This window comes from Pavona decussata, unplaced genomic scaffold, assembly GCF_977016875.1.
Source record: "Pavona decussata unplaced genomic scaffold, jaPavDecu1.1 SCAFFOLD_207, whole genome shotgun sequence".
Lineage (NCBI taxonomy): Eukaryota > Metazoa > Cnidaria > Anthozoa > Scleractinia > Agariciidae > Pavona > Pavona decussata.
The window spans coordinates 744,798-762,974 of NW_028145612.1; the positions used below are offsets into that span (position 1 = coordinate 744,798).

The 18,177-nt window shown below is 39.9% G+C and overlaps 2 protein-coding genes across 5 annotated transcripts; one reads left to right on the forward strand and one right to left on the reverse strand.

Annotated features, from left to right (window-relative positions):
* Window positions 1-3,154: 3,154 nt before the first annotated feature.
* LOC146460763 (uncharacterized) lies at window positions 3,155-12,544 on the forward strand. Of its 2 annotated transcripts, none has more exons than XM_085087550.1 (3): window positions 3,155-3,470; window positions 6,765-7,040; window positions 11,717-12,544. In XM_085087550.1, the coding sequence occupies exons 1-3, from the start codon at window positions 3,265-3,267 to the stop codon at window positions 12,522-12,524; spliced, it is 1,290 nt and encodes a 429-aa protein (XP_084943676.1). In that variant the 5' UTR covers window positions 3,155-3,264; the 3' UTR covers window positions 12,525-12,544. The 2 variants fall into 2 exon arrangements, with proteins under 2 accessions (XP_084943676.1, XP_084943677.1); XM_085087551.1 differs by lacking the exon at window positions 11,717-12,544 and adding an exon at window positions 9,462-10,609.
* A 138-nt stretch (window positions 12,545-12,682) lies between these two features.
* LOC146460764 (creatine kinase M-type-like) lies at window positions 12,683-16,902 on the reverse strand. Of its 3 annotated transcripts, none has more exons than XM_085087553.1 (5): window positions 16,281-16,902; window positions 15,032-15,426; window positions 14,853-14,907; window positions 14,001-14,062; window positions 12,683-13,700 (listed from the first exon to the last, which is right to left on the reverse strand). In XM_085087553.1, exons 1-5 carry the CDS (start codon window positions 16,897-16,899, stop codon window positions 13,602-13,604), a joined length of 1,230 nt encoding a protein of 409 aa, XP_084943679.1. In that variant the 5' UTR covers window positions 16,900-16,902; the 3' UTR covers window positions 12,683-13,601. The 3 variants fall into 3 exon arrangements, with proteins under 3 accessions (XP_084943679.1, XP_084943678.1, XP_084943680.1); XM_085087552.1 differs by having other exon boundaries at window positions 15,032-15,424; window positions 16,276-16,902; XM_085087554.1 differs by lacking the exon at window positions 14,853-14,907 and having other exon boundaries at window positions 13,624-13,700; window positions 15,032-15,424; window positions 16,276-16,902.
* Window positions 16,903-18,177: the final 1,275 nt, after the last annotated feature.

An 18,177-nucleotide genomic window follows, 5' to 3' on the forward strand; every position in this document is an offset into this window, starting at 1 on the left:
CTTTTTATCTAATTCCAGTACTAGGAAGAAAATGAAGTCCTGGGCCTGGTTATTCAAACCTCCATTAATTAATGCCAATAAGCTTTCCACTGTTTCTCGATTTTTTTGAGTATGTTCACGGCACTGATAATCTAAGCCACAACATGAAGGCGGTCAACTGAAAGTCAAAATAAGGAGGACACATCTTAGACTAAATGCTAATCTTTTGTTTGTTTAACCTTACTTTGAAGAACCGGATCATTGACTCACTAAAACGTTTTCATTTCGTTTTTCATACCTCATACCAGAAGATGGACAGTGGACGCCTGGACGACACGTTTTAGTGAGGAAACGGAACGGACACGATTTGGGGTGTAAAAGTCGCCTAAATTTGTCCGTCGATTTGTCTGTTATGACGATCACAATTGAGTCGAAATGAGATGACGTGTTTCGTCCGAAAGGTTGTCCATCCATTTCCTTTTCTCTAGCTTCAGTTTATAGTTTGAAAACGGCCATCGATTGATTTTATTTGGAGGCACTGTTTGCGTGTCACAAAGTGAGTTATGGGTACGTGGGGAGGGGGGGGGGGTGGGGTGGTTATTTTCAAATGGGATTTTATTCAGAGGGGATTTACTTTATTTTTATTTCTATGGTATTTCCAGTTTCAAAAAAAATATAAGCCTCAGGGTAATTTTACACTCCTTTCATTCCATTTTGTCTTTTAACGTTTTAAAGGAATACTTAGTTCAGATGCAATATAGCTCCTATCAATTAATAATAAATTTTTCAGTCAGGAGCCAAGTTTGACCCATACGACCAATCTGTAGAATTTCTCAGGTTGGCCAGTAGTTCTGTAAATTAAGGCCGTGTATTGTATTTTCACTTATTTTACTTGAATAATAAAGAATATTTGATTGCTTGACTTTCAGTATAGTACAGATGTAGAATTCTTCCTTCACCTCGATTACCGTATTTACTCCAATAAGCGCCGCCTCCGAATAAGCGCCGCCCTCGATTAAGCGCCGCACATGGAACGGAATGGTTAATAAGCGCCGCCCTCGAATAAGCGCCGCAGCTCCGGTGCGGCGCTTATTTGAGTATTTCCATAAGATGATGAAAATACACAGTAATCGCTGCAATGTGGTTGTAAGCCAGCAATGAGAATTTATTTTCATCAATAGTGATGTTTTTCAGTTCGAAGTGAGTATATCTCAATATGCTCTTTCATTCAGTTCTCTCTTCAAAATGTTCGCGTTCTTCAGTTCTTGCGTGAAGGCTGTAAACTTCGCCGGTACGACAAGCCCAACCTCCCTCTTTCTCTTCCCTGTAACTGTTGCAGTAAGGAGATTGTCAGCGTTTGCTTGTACAATCAAAATGTTTTGGCTTTGTGGTATGAGCCTTTTAATAAGCGCCGCCCTCAAATAAGCGCCGCCCTCGAATAAGCGCCGCACAAGAGACACGAAAAATTAAATAAGCGCCGCGGCGCTTATTCGAGTAAATACGGTAGTTTACTACCTGGGGGTGGAAGTATATTTGCATTAATTTACCTGCTTTATAAAATAATAAAGTTTTGTTGTTGTTGTTCATGTTATGTGCTTTACTTTGTGGATGAGGGTCGAGGTTCCTTTCGGTCGGATATTATATAAGTCATATAACAAATCGATGGAAACCAAGAAACTGAAAGCGAACTTTCTCATTGATGTAGCCGACCAATTGAAAAAAGAAATTCGGTAAAAAAATGGGTAATTCCTAGCTGACTGGATTTTTGAGGTCCGCAATTGCCCTTGCGTGCGCTCCCAAAGTAGTGTATCGAAACTTTGATTAGATGCCTTTGCGTGGTCAATCAGATGGCGAGTTTACCTAATAGTCGGTCACTGCACAAAGTATGAATGAATGAATGAATGAATGAATGAATGAATGAATGAATGAATGAATGACTTTATTTCCAATATCGAAATAATACAGCAAGTCAGTATTATGTTGTTACAATCTACACTTGGGAGGAAGATTAAGGAAACTCTCGCAAGCTTTTACAAAGTAGTCTCCCTTTAAAAAAAAAAACTCTATCTAAATTTATTCAGATGGTATCAGAGACTGGAATTATATACAAAAATTAATAACCAGTGCAAATAATGTTATGCTAAGTTAACTAATCAATTTACAAAAATAAGATCTATGTCAGTATCACTTTTGCAATATAAATTGCTTGATTTTCGTTTTAAAGATTTTTGAAGATGCAGAGCATTTGATAGTATTTGGTATTTCATTCCAGATTTTAATTATCTTTTCCCTAGTAGAGTATTTTCCATAATTTGTTCTGTTAAATGTTTTGTGAATATGCTAATGCGGACTAGGCAGTGATCCCGTTCAGTTTATAACATTTCTCTTCCTTTCCTTCAGTTTCCATGTTGGTCACGCTTTAACATTGTAACTCGTTGACGAGCGTTACGATCGTCTCTTCACAGTTCCGACGACGTACTCTTTAAAGTTCAGAACGACTTTAGGCCGCGTGCCACCCCAAACCAGTATAAAACGGCAAAATAATTGAAGAGGTGAAGAGATGATTCATATTGAGAGTGATCTAGTATTATCGGTATGTCTTGAACAATGCATTAAAGACTATCCAAGAAAGGGCTTGAACATCCCCCTCCCCAACCCACCTCTTCTTCCACGGAGGGTATGAAATTACTTGTCCTTCAGAGCCGGGCTCGGGTTGTTCGAAAGCCGTGCAACATATATATCTGATTAAAAATTAACCTAGGTTTTTAATCTCGTGCGACTAATGGTAAAGAAAAGTCTAAGCCAAACTGAGGGACAAAAATCTTTAGGAAGAATCTTTACTGATTAGCAATTCTACTCAAATCAAAGTAGTTCATGAAATTAACCAGGGTAAAATCGGGCTTTGAACAACTGGGCCATTTTTTGCGCTTAATGTACGTTAAAGGGGCATGATTGCAGTTAATCCTATTGTAAATTATATTGTAAAAGTTGCTATGGAAATGATCACGCCATCCAGCATGACTCCCCCTCCCCCCCGCCAGTCAACGTTTTGTCACGCCCCGTGCGAACAGCAGACGTATTTCCGGTCGTACCTCGGAAATACGTCTGCTGTTCGCAGGCTACGTTCTATCTGGCCAGCGGAGCTTTGTTCGAGAATTGAGTACATGTAATATGACACAATCTTTAGTCACGCGACCGGTACCATTGCAGAATCCATAGTGCTATTTAGTTTTCCTCCCTTTTTGTCCTGCTCTACTCTTCTTAAATCTCCGTTGAATGTGTTGAATGATGAAATCGCTGCGTGTATGTGTGATAGGAGCAGGGGCTTCGGGACTGACGGCCGCGAGACATCTTGCAAGTCAGCCGAATGTGTTCGATGTTTCTGTGTTCGAACAAGCTTCTCGTGTTGGTGGAACATGGGTGTACAACGAAAACACGGGCACAGATGAACGTGGCTTTCCAATTCACTCCAGTATTTACAGAAACCTCAGGTGAGACTAGAAACATCATTTGGTTTCAGGCTGTTTCAGTTCACAAGAAAAAAATTCGGAGAGCCAGAGTTAAATTATGTAATACACCCTCTGTTTGTGTGGTGTAATTAATATTGCTGGTTAAAATTCATGCGACACAATCGGTTGAAATTTTAGTGGAGATATTAAAGTCGCCTTTTACTTTATGTTGAAATAAAGTTTCAAGGAAATGTTGCTTGAGTCACGCGTGGTGTTTTTTTGCCACTCTGAGCCATAGAAACCTTCTGTTACCGGTCAACTCGCCAGCGCAAGGTTTCTATGGCTCGGAATGGGAAAAAATACCACACGTGACTCAATCAAAATTTCAACAGATCGTGTCGCGTGAATATTAAGTCTCAAGTTCCAAACAGCAATAATAAAATTTATTTGTTGATTTATGCGGGCCATCCGTAACTTACAGTATGGACCGAGAAAACAAGGTTTATATTTATTATATCTCTGAGGTTAATTGGGCTCGCGGGAAAGGAAACTAGTTGAAATTAAGTGACAACAATTAACCTACTTTATACTTATAAAGGAATACCGCATCTTTTCTTGGGAGGGAGGGGGGCTGTTTTCATAAAGATGGACCTATATGCAGAAGTAGGTACTTATAACTGGGGTGGGGGGAGGGGGGGGGGGGGTTATACCAGAATAAAATTTTTGTTTCCATGTAGATGGGCCTATAATTGAGGGGGCTTTTATTTTAAGCTGGGTTGGGAGGGGGGGAGGGTGCTTATAACTGGGTTTTTATGGTATCTGAAATGATTACCTAGTAAAATAGCCGCTCACATGAAAGTTTTGAAAACTTGCATAATTTAGCAAGTTAGGCCTCGTTCAGACTAGGTGCCCGTTCCCGGTTCTCGGGCACGGGCACTAGTCTGAACAGAGCTTTTTGTCGGTGCCCAAGCAAAAATCTGGGCATCGTGCCCGGGCACGGGCACTACCTTCAAAGGTAGCACTCGGGCACCGTTCCTGGGCACGGGCACTGGTGTGAACAGGATTTTGTCAGTTGCCACGTTTTTTCCTCATGCCTCCTTACGATAAAGCAAACAAAATGGCGGGCGCTAAATTGACGAAGGAGAACACGATTGCTCCTTGGGCACCAAGGAGTCTGAACAACGTCCTTTTTAGTGCCCGGGCACAGAGCTCTGGCACGGGCACCTAGTCTGAACAGGGCCTTAGGCTCCCTTCAGACAAGTTGCCTGTGCCCAGTTCTCAGGAACAGGCAATAGTCTAAACATAGCTTTTTGTCTGTGCCTAAGCAAAAATCTGGGCACCGTGTTCATGCACACTACCTCTTAGTACATGTAATTGTACACCGTTCTTGGGCAAAGACACTGGTCTGAACAGAATATTTTCTTCAGACACGATGCAAAGCATCACTGGCATGCTTATACAGGTTTGTTTGAATTAATTTGCTATCTCAGTTTTCTGTGCAATCCAATGACGCAAGCCATGTAATGCGCCAATCAATTTGAAACTTCAACAACCCCTACCCCTTGGCATTTGAACTTTTGAAAATTGGCCAAAAAACTGTTAAATGCCCTAACTTAGTGCAGAATTTGACAGTCAAATATCCCTCCCCACCTTCCCCCCTCCCCCCCCCCCCAAAAAAAAAAATGTTTGTTGGAAACTGGTTCATTTACAGGTACATAATTTGTACGGTCATTCAAATTGTTAAAAATTAATTTTCTGTTTCCAACAGACTTGCAAAAATGAGCCCAGATTAGTGTTAAAAACATAATAAAGTAAACACCAGCAATGTTTGCTTGGGTAATTGACTCCAAAGTCAGTCCATTTGCTTTTCCCCAGAGATACATGTATCTTTAGTCATCAGAAATGCATAAAAATATGTATTTTTATAGTGGAAATGCACTTAGCTACCCAAAGCTAGTTTACAGGCATTCCACTCAGAAATAACGAGAAACAAATAATAATCAAATTAAACATGACAGGTTAAAAATTCCATTAAATGGCAGGAGGCAAACCAGCTGGCTATATACAAGCGTGGCAGAGGACGTGGCTTGAATCTGGGACCTCCGGATTTCAAGTCCAGAGCCCCGGCCTAAACTGCTGTACCATGCCACCTCTTGTGCGAAAATAATTATTTTAATGGTGTAGACATTTGAAAATTGAGCCACGTCATATCACTGGGACAATAAAACAGAGGCTTCCAAAAACGTTTACTTCACTGAAATCTCAACTTCAGGTTCAAATTCCCCACCCAACCCAGGGAAAGTTCAAATCCCCCACCCTCTAGAAGGTCTTTTTCATCAGATGCCCTACTCCCTGGGCATGAAAAATAGTGAAATACCCAGGTGATGTTGAAGGTTCAAATTGATTGGTGCATACGTAAGAGGGGGGGGGGGGGGGTACTCCATATTGGCTCTGCCCAAAAGGGCATCTTTTTCACCTTATTGGTATGCAGAAGGATTCCAGAGTTTACAGTTTTAGTATTTTGAGGGTCTCAAAGATGAATTGTGAACCAAAAGGATAGCAATTGTAAGTAGCAGAAATAATAACAACACAAAGACAACGCTTCTGCCAGGAAGCAATTACAGGGTATGAGGCTTTGGCTTATAATATGTGAAATGTGAGAAAGGGTTACAATTGTTTGATTTAAACGTTTAAAAGAGGTGCTGCAACTGTATTTTTAATAATTGCAAAAGTTGGTTTGTGGAAAGGTACATTGTTACAGCGTGGACCTCTGGGTAGAGCTTCACCAATATGAATCTATATTAGTACTTTCCCTGGGGATACAAGCATAAAAATAAGCACAATAAATGGAACGAGATGCTTTTTTTGTGCTTGGATGTGAGATAATCTGCTTTAGAAAAGACACGCTGCTGCTAACTTGTAACTTAAGTGTTGGTAAAATACAATCAATTCCTGCCTTGCAGACACCTCACTTCTATGGACACCCTAGTAATACGGACAGCAGCTAAATCCTCAGCAAAAATAAATTACAGGTGTTTGACTGAAATAAATTCCTGCTATTGCAGACTCTTGCTATTAAGGACACTAACTCGCGGTCCCAAGAGTGTCCACAATAAAGGGAGTTGACTGTATAGTTGCAAATTTACACAATGTTTGGAAACGCATTGTAGATTGGAATAGTAGAAATCCTATTGTATGCGTGCTGTACATTGTAAGTTGAACCAAGAGTTTCTTTCTTTTTTTTCTCTTTACATGTATAAAGTGACGATAAGTTAACATAATTTTTCGAACTAAAAATTAATTTTATGGTTTATTGTTATTTCTATTTTTTTTCAGAACCAACCTTCCCAAAGAGATAATGGCATTTCCTGATTTTCCGTTTCCTTCAGAATGGACATCTTTCTTGAGTCATCAGCAAGTTCTCAAATACCTTGAAAATTATGCCACCCATTTTGACCTGTACAAATGCATTCAGTTTAACTCTGCTGTCAATAGTGTCCGTCCATTGATTAGTGTGGATAAGCGCATGCCACAGTGGGAAGTTGTGGTAACAGATCTTGATACCCAGGAATCTCAGGTTCTCCAGTTCGAGGCTGTTATTGTGTGCAATGGGTGAGTTTCTTTTTATTGAAGTGTTTGGTGGAAAAAGGCCCTAACTGACTCTTGATCTTATGTTAAATTCTCCCCCTTTTTACAAGGAAACACAAGGTAATTTGGAAGGAGACTACTGTATATCAGTTTATCAGAAGTCACTTTGGGTTATTTTCCAGGCACCCCTTCAATTGTTTACTGCAAGTTTAACTTTATTGTTTTAAACTGAAAGCTTATAATTCGTACACTGTAAGGTACATCTACGTATTACGCTATGTTAAGGAAATCTGTCACATTTGTGCCATAGGCCAACAACATGATAACCCAGTTTCTGTAACAGGTAAGGTGCTCACTGAGGGACATTTTCCCTTGTGTGACATCCCAGTTTTATGAAAACATTTCTGTTGCACTTGGACAAAAATTGACCCTGCTACTTGTACATGTTACATATAGGAGGGACTAAGTGGCCTAAATGTTGCATTGTGTGTACTGCAGTTGCAAACTGTTCCTGCTACAAAATATACGGTAAATGAACCAAAAAATACATTATTCTTCTGTCTTTGTAACATGCCTCCTATGCAGTCCCCTAATCCCATAGTCCAGACCTGGATGTGAAGCTAGTCCCAATCATTCTGTTAGGCTCCCATATACACAGTAGTTTATCAATCACTATTTATACTGTTGGGTAGAGAGAGAAACCAGCAGGGACTTTACTTTCTTGGCCAAGACTTGGGTCAAAAGTCTCATTTCTTTGTTTCCCAGAAACAGTGCAAAAACCTCTTATTTATTGACTGTACATATTTTTGGCTGTAAAACCTATCAAAACGCTCGAGTTAATTAATTGTCTAACTCATGTTTTGGTTTCAACAAATTAATAAAAACCAAGAGGTGCATTTTCACACATCATCATCATCATCATCATCATCATTATCATCATCATCATCGTCATCTACCCTTTATTAGTCACAAGAGTTGGTTAACACTTTTCACACTTGTTTGTAAACACTACATCAGCGCAAGGTTCTTTCCTTGAACTCTTCTGTGGTCAGTTTTTTGATTTATGTTCATGAGAGATCTTTATCATTCACAAGCTTTAACTCTGGATTGCGTCATCAACTCATGGGTGGTTTGGTGTAAGTTATATTTACCTGGTGTATCATGTTTTTGATCTGTATAAAATTGGAACATGATGCATTTTTATGACAAACTCGAACCATTGTTTGAGAGGCAAACGATGGTACTGTAGCTTGGAGTTAATTTTGTTCAGTCTTTGAGGGTTAAGGCTCAGCAAGAGTACGCATTTTATGCAAAATTATGGAGAAATAAATTGGTGCAATGTAAAATGGTTATGATTTCCGTGACTAAATTGCACCACCAACGTTAAATCGAGGGTTCGTTATATCGAAAACCTCGATATAACGGACTTGAGGGGAAACGACCAAAATGTTCGCTATATCGAGGACATACAGTGTAGTTAATGATTGATTTTCAACGCAGGTGACTTCTGTCACGCAATTCAATGCAATTTTCGTCACCCAGAAGTGCCGCGTTTTGAGATGCAATTCATTAAGCATGGTGGCTTTCAGTAGCAATTATTTTCACTTTTGAGCAGACGCGCAGCTTTTGTTTACAAAAAAAAACCCAACACTTTCAGAGTGTTGATCTGTTCAGCGTTTATCTTCTGTCACGTGTTGACATTGTAATTCGTTGTATCGAGGTAGATTTTACGTTTGGGCTTCCAGATTATGTTCGTTATATCGAGGTTCTATTCCATACATTTTACTGTAACTTTGGCCGGGACATAGAATATCGTTTGTTATATCGAGGACTTCGTTAAATAGAGGTTCGTTAATTCGAGGTTCCACTGTATAGTGTTGTACAAAAATGAAAGAATTGAGGTGAAATAGGTAGGCTGTACAATGTATTGAATTCTGAGAGAAAGTTACTAAATTTTGACTTTTGTTTTGACTTTTGTATGCATTTAATTTATGTCCAATTTTTCAGAGATAATGTTGTTCAGTATTTTTGTATTTGCTATGGCATGCTGCTGTCAATATAAATAATATGTAGCGAAGCTGTGTTTGAATAGTTTTAATGGTATTTCCGAAATCTGGACCTTACGTGAGAGGTTTTGTTGGGATTGAAATCCCAAAGCACTTACTGAACAGCCACTGTATAACCACAAGATACCGCGCCGTCCATGGCATGTTTGTTGACTGTGGTGAAAACCTCACTCCGAGCTATACATGTAAATGAAGTGGGGGAGTAGTTGCAACTCCCATAAAATACCTCTGTGATCCTCCTGCATGCACATGCAGAAGGGGTGTCATTTGAGTGGTATGTACATGTACATGTAGTCTAGCGTCATGTTAACAATCTTGAGGTCACCTGAAGATGGGATCTATGATCATCAGTGACACACCGTAACTATTCTCTTTGCAGACACTATTTCATTCCTCTTGTACCAGTAATTCCTGGCCTGGATTCTTTTCCTGGGCTTGTCATGCACAGTCATAATTATCGGCAGCCTGACATCTTTCAAGGAAGGCGACTGGTTATTCTTGGTGCGGCATCGTCTGGACAAGACATTTGCCTTGAAGTAGCAAAGTGTGCAGACGTGGTTTACCTCAGCCACAGAAGGACTCTCTCTTGTAAGCTTCCAGAAAATGTGAAGCAGCAGAGTCCAATAGATTCTGTATCCGGAGATGGGACAGTTCGGTTTGAAGATGGACAGGAGAAGAAAGTCGATGCCATCCTACTCTGCACCGGATATGAGTACTTGTTTCCATTCCTACATGATGATTGTAACATCCAGGTCAAGAACAACCGAGTAACTCACCTTTACAAACATCTTTTTAACACGAAGTACCCCACACTGTCATTCATTGGCCTTGGGCTTAGGATTTGTCCATTTCCACAGTTCAGTCTTCAGGCTCAGTACATTGCAGCAGTATTAAGTGGACAGAAGAAATTGCCATCCGAGGAAGAAATGAAGGCTGATGAAGACAAGGAGTTCCTTGAGAAACTTTCCAGTGGTCTACGGGAAAAGCATGCTCACGTTTTAGGAAACAGTCAGTGGGAATATGACAACACCATTGCCCAGTTGGCTGGAGTAGACACGCTGAATCCAATGTATGAGGATCTTTACAAACATGTGCATTACAGGAGGACTAATTTCCTGATGGATTACAAGACGGACGAGTTTAAGCTAACTTCGGATGACATGTGGACAACAGTAGAATAACATCTCCTGGTGTATTGAACCTTGTGACTGTCTACTGGCCTACATCAAAATCTGATTGGCTATCCAGGACAAGTTAATTTTCCATAGACCATACCAGGGGCGTGCACATAAAATGCAGAAAGTACGAAGCTGTCATCTATCCATCCTTCCATCCATCGGTGAAAAAATGAAATAGTTAGCGTTGTAAAATGTTGACCCCAAAATTATTTTTATGGGGATAATGTATAATAGAATTTATTTAAAAACTTATGTTTTTATTGTCGATTGATATCTGTTATGGTGTATTGTGAGTCCGCAAAAGTAAATAAAATTTACCGAATCCATTTCAGTGACCGATTTTATCAGATGTTTTACTCCAAAGACAAACATGTGGATTAGGGAAACGATCTCTCCGACTTGCCATGGATGGAATTGGCTAAGACTCCGATTGGGAAAGTTGCGAGTGCTCGTCGTTCTGAAGTCTCGCTTAATTCCCCTTTTAGACTTGGTTTCCACGGTAGGGCAGCCTGTCATTATATCTACAATCTAGCTGAGCTCGAAAGTCCCTTTCCCTTGAACTGAAGACAAGGGGCAAGGCATGTATGTCAGCATGATTTTATTTTACCCTGGATATGTCGAACCTTCCACCTCTTCAAAACGTTAAGTCAAACCACATTTCCCAACCTCCGAAAGGGTTTTCCGTCAGTTTTATCCTTGGTCTATTGAACTTGCATTGAAATGGCAAGACCAGGTTTCCGAGTCAAAGATGCGGTGCATTTTCAAACGTGAAAATATCAATTACATTGCGCGCGGGGTAAACATGTAAGGTTATCACATACATAAACTGTTAAGTGTTTGCTCCGTTGTACAATACCAAGTACGCAATGATAATAGACTGCAAAACAGTCGCTTTTTCTGTAGCATTTTAAATGGAGACAGGATTGCCGGAATGCAATCTCGAAAGGTATTAAGTGTTGAAAGTGTGATACACTTTTTGTGTGCCCGTCCACTACCAAATATTTGCACATAGACTGCTTGCTTGTAACGTGGACTGTTATGCAGTTAAAGGCATTGATGGCCATGGGTGTATGCTTGCGTCTTGTCTCTAAAGCAATATAAGAAAAAAAACTGAAGTCAATTGAACAATTGGAATTTTTGTTAAAGTAGAATAATATTTCCCAGGTTTCTGTTACTAAATATAGTACGCTTTGTCTTCCGTGTGCCTCACCCTGTAATATTCCTTCTTCTTCTTTTTCTGGCTATTCTGGGCAGCCAAGTATCACATTAAGCAGCCGCAGAAACAAGTGTAGTACAAATAGAAGTTGTTTTTGTGTTCATATTCTGAACTGACAAGCTCTGTTAGTTGTCAATAGAACTTTGCTTCTGCCTGAACAATTATTATTTCTTGTTTCTCTTGTGCCAAACATTCCTGATCGGGAGCAGGTTGTTTATTTTACATGCCGTTTTTTTCCAGGCATTATTCTGTTCCACGTGTGCCAGCAATTCCTGGTCTGGAGTCCTTTCCTGGAGTTGTTGTACATAGCCATGAATATCGGTACCCTGAGGTCTACCAGGGAATGCGCGTGGTTATTCTTGGTGCTGGATCTTCTGGAGAAGACATTTGTCTTCAAGTAGCAAAGTGCGCAGAAATGGTCTACCTCAGCCATAAAAAAACTCTCTCTTGTAAGCTTCCAGACAATGTGAAGCAGCACAGTCCAATAGAGTCTGTATCCAGCGATGGTACAGTTCGGTTTGATGACGGACAGGAGAAGAAAGTCGATGCTATCCTTCTCTGCACTGGTTACGAAATCTCGTTTCCATTCCTGCATGATGATTGCAACGTTCAGGTCAGGAACAACCGAGTAACTCACCTTTACAAACACATTTTTAACACGAAGCACCCCACACTGTCATTCATTGGCCTGTGTTTCAAGTTTTGCGTATTCCCACATTTCAGTCTCCAAGCTCAGTACATAGCAGCAGTGTTAAGTCGACGTAAGAACTTACCATCTGAAGAAGAAATGAATGCGGATGAAGAAAAAGATTTCCAAGAAAGACTTTCTCGCGGTCTGCGTGAGAATCACGCTCATTATTTAGGTGATTCAGGGGGAAAGTGGGATTATGATAGTACCATTGCACAGTTGGCTGGAGTGGACGAACTGAGGCCAGTTTACAACGATCTTGTTAAGCACGTGCTTCACAGGAGGAGAAATTTTCTAATGGATTACAAAAAGGATGAGTTTAAGCTAACCTCCGATGGAATGTGGACTACAGTAGAATGAATGTCTCCATACACATGAATGTACAGGTGTTACCACCACAAGAACAGTGATTTCTACTGGGTTTGCCCTTTTTGATATTTTTTATAGATATGAGACGGTTTTGGACGAGGTATTTTACTAAAAACATATCTCATGGAAAAGTTATTGGTAGACATCAGTTTGCAATGTAAAAGAGAAAAAGTGAATTGATTTTTGTCAATAATATGACGAGAACTTGAAAATAGGAATACGTTTTTGATGTGTATTTTCTTAATTTCAGATTCTATCGTGTTTTTTTATATATATATATACTGGCTGATTCATTTTTGCAGGGTAAATAAAGTTTTTACTTTACTTTACTTAACTTACCCTGAAAGTGTACAAAGAAATTGGAAATAAAAGTTAAGATTAAACAACAAACGAAATAACCTTTTTATTGCACGTCAATAAACTGCACTAAATTTTATTTGTCTTCTTAGGACTTGACACGGTCGAGAGCGAAAGCTCGTGTGGTCGTTTTTTTTTTGGCAGGGTGTAAAATAAAAACGCGTGCGAGCATTGTTGTCAATGTACTCGTCTCCTTCAAGATGTTAGTTCAAACTGACAACAGAGCATGAAATACTACAAGTACCGTGGTATATAAACATAGTTCCTCTGGTGTAGCACTCGACACTAGGCGTAAGCTAGGTTACCAACTTTGAGCAGGGCTTTGGAATAGACTGGATTAGTGATTTGGATGAAACGAAAACACCGGACAGGAAGTCCCACCGCGAATAATTTACCTTATTATTTATTTGTTTAATGTAGTTCATCTTTCCTATTCAATGTAACATTCGTATCGTCGCCAATGGTTTCATTCCGCAAAGGTAACTGAACATTGACCTCGTACAGTTGAGTCTGAATTACGAATCGAAGATGTGAAGATGTGTCCTCCTATGTGCTTACGGCTTCGGTTCCTTACGATGTCTTGTGCATCTATTTGAAAGCGTTATTCTAACCGTACCCCACATCCCTCCAATCGTCGAGCAAATCTGTGTTCCTCTGATGTTATGTAAATGAGATATACTGGCGACTATGTAGCGGTTAAAGTTGGGCTGACTATGGCAGTAAGTCCCGGATATCCTCTCCTATCCGCATTCTTTTGTCGAGCTCGAGCAGTAAAGCGACGCTGTTGATTACTTGTTGGACAATTTCAACCTGCAAAATAATTACAGCAAAACAAAGAATATCAAGACAGAAAGACAGAAATTTCCCGTTATATTTTCCACACCTTTAATCCCAGTCGGAAACAGTTGTTTTACTCCAGACTACGTAATAACTGGCCGTGAGACATCCACTTTTAGTTATCAGAGAATTAATCCTAGTCCATTACAACTTGCCAATAATCACTTTGACCACTGGGATCGTGATGGGATGTAACTAAACGTTCAAAGAATAGAATGAATGTCAAGGTCAAAGGATTTCTTGGGCAACAATTCTCATGTAATTCTAACTAACCTCAGTAAACTGCAATTTGTGCTTGTTGCTGATGCATATCACGTCATTTGTTTGTGAGTAATCTGAGCAAACCAAATAAATAAATAAATAAATGCAAATGAAAGTTAAGGACGGCGACTCCTATTAAAGAAAAAGCAGGTCTTAGCAAGGGCTATTGAAATCTTAAAAACAAAATTGGGGGTAGCCATGCATTTTTCAAAGGTAATAAGCAACAATAATTCTAAAAAAAAACTTTAAAAAAACATCATTGTAGGGAAAGCCCTGAAATTGAAGCTTAGTTATTACTTTAAAATACGTGGTTACACCCAATGTTCTTTTTTGGATTCCAATAGCCTTTGCGAAGATCTTCTTTTCCCTCATAGTTATAAGCCGCGCACGGATACCTTTCAATTAGTATGCACCGTCCTGAAGAACGAATCGGAACTTACGCACCACCTCTAGATACACAGAACGCATGCGCAGTACCAAAAGGAGGCACCGTCTAAGAAAAGCGGAAATTGGGTGGGCTAATCACGTGAATACATGAAAATGAAAACGAGTTTGTTTCCTTCCTGTATAGAAGGTAGGTACGTAAGTAGGCAGCTTAATATAATCTCGGGTGGATGAGGTTGATTAAGACCTCTAACGTGCCATGAATTACGATAATGTTATTGTCAAACAACGTCTGGTGAGGTCAGTGATCAAAGGTTGTCTGGCAAGGAGTTCCACACTTTGGCGCCGCTATAGCACCGAGCAGTTGATTTTGACCATAGAGTCGGCATTCGAGCATAAGGCTGGAAAATCCGGCAGGCTGGATAGTGCCATCCATTGTCAATTTGTTATACAAACCTTCATCTTTATTAATTCTCCCACCTTTATGTTCGGCCTTCACCGGTAACACATCTATAATGCGATGAAACCTCGGATCCTTGCAGTGAAGAGAAGAATAAATCAGTCCCCATCCGTTTATGAAAACTTGCAATACATTGTGTGTGCTAAGAGATTATCCCCTAAAGTTTATCAAGACTCACTTTAATTGAATAACTTCTTACCCTAATCAGCCTGGGCAGTCGAACCCTGACCTGCACTTCAAGCCCTGTACCAATATTGTTCGGAGAACTCGTCAAAAATCCATATTTGGAACTCCACATGAAACTCTTTCCATTTCTTTTTAAGCCTTCCTCCACACTCGACAGTAACTCGCAGTATTTCCTAAAGGCGTTTTGTATATCACCGCCTGGCAGATTGATGTAACATTTTATATGATCCAGGAAATTAACAAAGATGCGACATTGTCTGTCTTCCGTAAACCAAACGAATCGTCCTTTAGGCCAGTCACGTGACAGTTGTGGTGGCTGTGGTGGTAAGCAGTCTGGATCCAAACCATATTTACCAGAAAGCTTACTTTGTTGCCATGGTAACGAAAGATGGCAGCCTTCGAACTTCTCTGTGAACAAAGGAAAACATAGTGTGATAATGACGTCAAAGTTACCTTTTCTCCAGAATTTTCTATAAAGAAAATCTAAAGCAGCATATTTATTTCTCGTCACAAAGACGATGTCGCATTGCAAATGCCTTCTACATGTTCTTGGCGCCTATAACTTATCTAAAAGCTCAGCTATTGAGTCAATACACTCATTTTTCAGTTATCTGACCACAGATGTTCAGCAGTCTTCAAGCAATCTGGCAAAGAGTGACATGTACATGTACAGTCCAATTTTGTCATTGTTTGCACGTATATGATATGCAAGTCTTTTGCGATTAATATGATTTGGTGATGCTGGCCTACTAGTCACAAAATGAAATTTGTTTCCTTGATTGCCTTTGAAGAAAGTTAGAAAATGGAGCTTTCATAGTTTTCCTGGAGGCCTAGTATTACGAGGGAACACACTTTCAGTAAAGTTGTATCAGCCAGTGACTCCATTCAGTCTGTGTACAATTGAATGACTAACGACACTTTTGTTTTAGTTCGCATGTTTAGCACCCTAAATGTCCAGGCTGAGTCTGTTTTATTTGTTATTTATTAAAAAAATGCATATATTAACATGCACACTGATGATATGCATTAATAGTTGGCAGGGTGACCACAGTAGCGTGCAGCCCTGCGGTCCCATTGTTTCAGTTTGTTCTGGTCTGTGTCGCTTATGTAAGGCCGGATTAATCAGAGAAAAAGGTACAAGCAAGGTATCGGAAGTTGTTGTTCCTTTGCTAATGTTATTCATTATAACAAAAATTGATGGCGATACTACAAGAGCTGAAATAAAATTTCACATATAATATCTTTCAAGGCTGTCACCTTACCTTTAACTGACTTTATAGTCTTTACTATCACTTGACCAACATTCAACAGCTCTGCTGGTGAACATCCGGGAATCATAGCGTATCCTTGAATATTTCTACTTGTACTCATTCTGCAGGAAAGGACGTTTGCTTCGTGAAAATTCCCTCCCTTGATATCCTCCCATTTCAAGTTTACTTCTGACCTTAGATTATTCAAATGGTTAATTTGATGAACTTCGCTAATAACTGGGTCGATCAGCTCGCTGAATATATCATAGCATTCATCGTCACCTGCAAGCAACCCCGTTGAAGTTTTCAACAAGCTGTCGCCTGAAGACAGTTTAAGGTTGTTCGCTGTTTTGTCATGAAGACCCGACTTGATAAGTTTGTCAGTATGATATCCCCTAGACGTACGCTTGTCTTTCACTTTAGAGAACATTTCCGGTGTGAGAAGTCTCGCCATGATAGTTTTGTTGTCTGTAAGATTTGGATAGCTGCACATGGAACGCTTTTTCCAGTAGTATTTTGAGCTATACTGAAGCGTGAATAAAGTTGTAGCTCCAATTACCGCGCCACATCCTAGTAAAACGTAACGATAAGTTCCTGCGAAATCTGTAAAGCTTTGAAGTGATAAAGCCATTTCGATTCTTCCAGCTTCTCTAGTGCAATTTTGACGTCATAATATAAAAGGAGAAAAATTCCATTTCACCTCACTGAATGGTTCAAAGTTTCCTGTCTGGCAACCATGCAGCCGGTTTGAATTTGGAAAATACAAAGGAAACATTGTCGATGTTTTGGTTTTAAAACTCCTTTTTGTCTTAACCCGCACGTGCTTCTAAATTTTCTGAGTTTGGCGCGCTTTTCCTTAGCGCGCGCGACCGCGCGCTCTATAGACGCTGACCGTTAGGGGACTGGGACTTGAAGTTCGCTTCTCTCGCTTACTTCGACAGTGCTTTCTGTGGGTACAAAGGAAAGGGAATTTGAAAGAAAGGCCAGGGATTATGAAAGAAGCGTTAGGATACAAGGAAGGTGAGTGACTCGGTTTTTCAATATTAATACAATTGGCAATCGCGGCGTGCAGGTCGAGGGGTCATATAATTTTGTGACCTTGAGGAGTTTCGGACTCACTCTGTGGTATGAAAAAGCTCCGGCAAGATTTCTGCTAAGCCCCATGCATCAATTTTGAATGCATTTTGCGCCTTACTAAGGTAAGCGTGTTTATTTCTTTTTGGAAAATCATTCAAAGCTATTGGTTTACTCTACTTCGCATGATTTTGGTTTATGCTCGAGTTATATATAGTCACGTGTTCAGCTCTTTGATGCTTCAGAGCGGAAAAACGCAAAAAGCATGCGCGAACTCTGCGTGAGCGCTGGGCACCAAAAGTATAAAAAATGGCGGCAATTTTAATTTTCTTATTTTCAACAATTTACTATGCTACCGCAAATATCTCGGTAAGTAGCGATAATTATCCCACACAAGAAGATAGCTGCAGATGTAACCTTGCTACGGTTCGATTTTCTTAGGGCTTCTTAGACTTCCAGAGAGATTTGTTCCCGCGGCGTGTAAACAAATCGCCTCTACGGGTCTGTTATTGTCATGGACCTTTTTACAAAAAGCGACTATGTAAGCAAACCCCTGAATATTTAAGGTCGAGAGCTCAACCCTGGGTATAAAAAGAGTTAATCGTTAATTACTGAGTTTGCCAAAGTATATAATTGTTTGCCAGAGTGGATTTTTAATTTTTTTCGCAAGGATCTAATCATCGGTGTCGAGGGAGCAATTTTATGCGATGCGTTACTTTCGATCTCTTAGTATATTGTACTGCTTTATTTCTTTTAGTTTAGTTTATGTCTCTTCAATATAATCTATATTTCTTTTTGTCTTTCACTGCCCGCCTCGATTAACTTTCGCTACTTG

What these genes read in the sequence shown, in the direction of transcription:
- LOC146460764 (XM_085087552.1), bottom strand. Translation starts at nt 16,899, where the DNA reads ATGGCTTTATCACTTCAAAGCTTTACAGATTTCGCAGGAACTTATCGT. An exon ending in GGTGAAGGCCGAACATAAAG is followed by an intron (nt 14,063 to 14,852) that starts GTGGGAGAATTA and finishes TGGTTTGCTCAG; the next exon opens with ATTACTCACAAACAAATGAC. An exon ending in ACAAATTGCAGTTTACTGAG is followed by an intron (nt 13,701 to 14,000) that starts GTTAGTTAGAAT and finishes ATTATTTTGCAG; the next exon opens with GTTGAAATTGTCCAACAAGT.
- LOC146460763 (XM_085087550.1), top strand. Translation starts at nt 3,265, where the DNA reads ATGATGAAATCGCTGCGTGTATGTGTGATAGGAGCAGGGGCTTCGGGA. An exon ending in AGTATTTACAGAAACCTCAG is followed by an intron (nt 3,471 to 6,764) that starts GTGAGACTAGAA and finishes ATTTTTTTTCAG; the next exon opens with AACCAACCTTCCCAAAGAGA. An exon ending in GCTGTTATTGTGTGCAATGG is followed by an intron (nt 7,041 to 11,716) that starts GTGAGTTTCTTT and finishes GTTTTTTTCCAG; the next exon opens with GCATTATTCTGTTCCACGTG.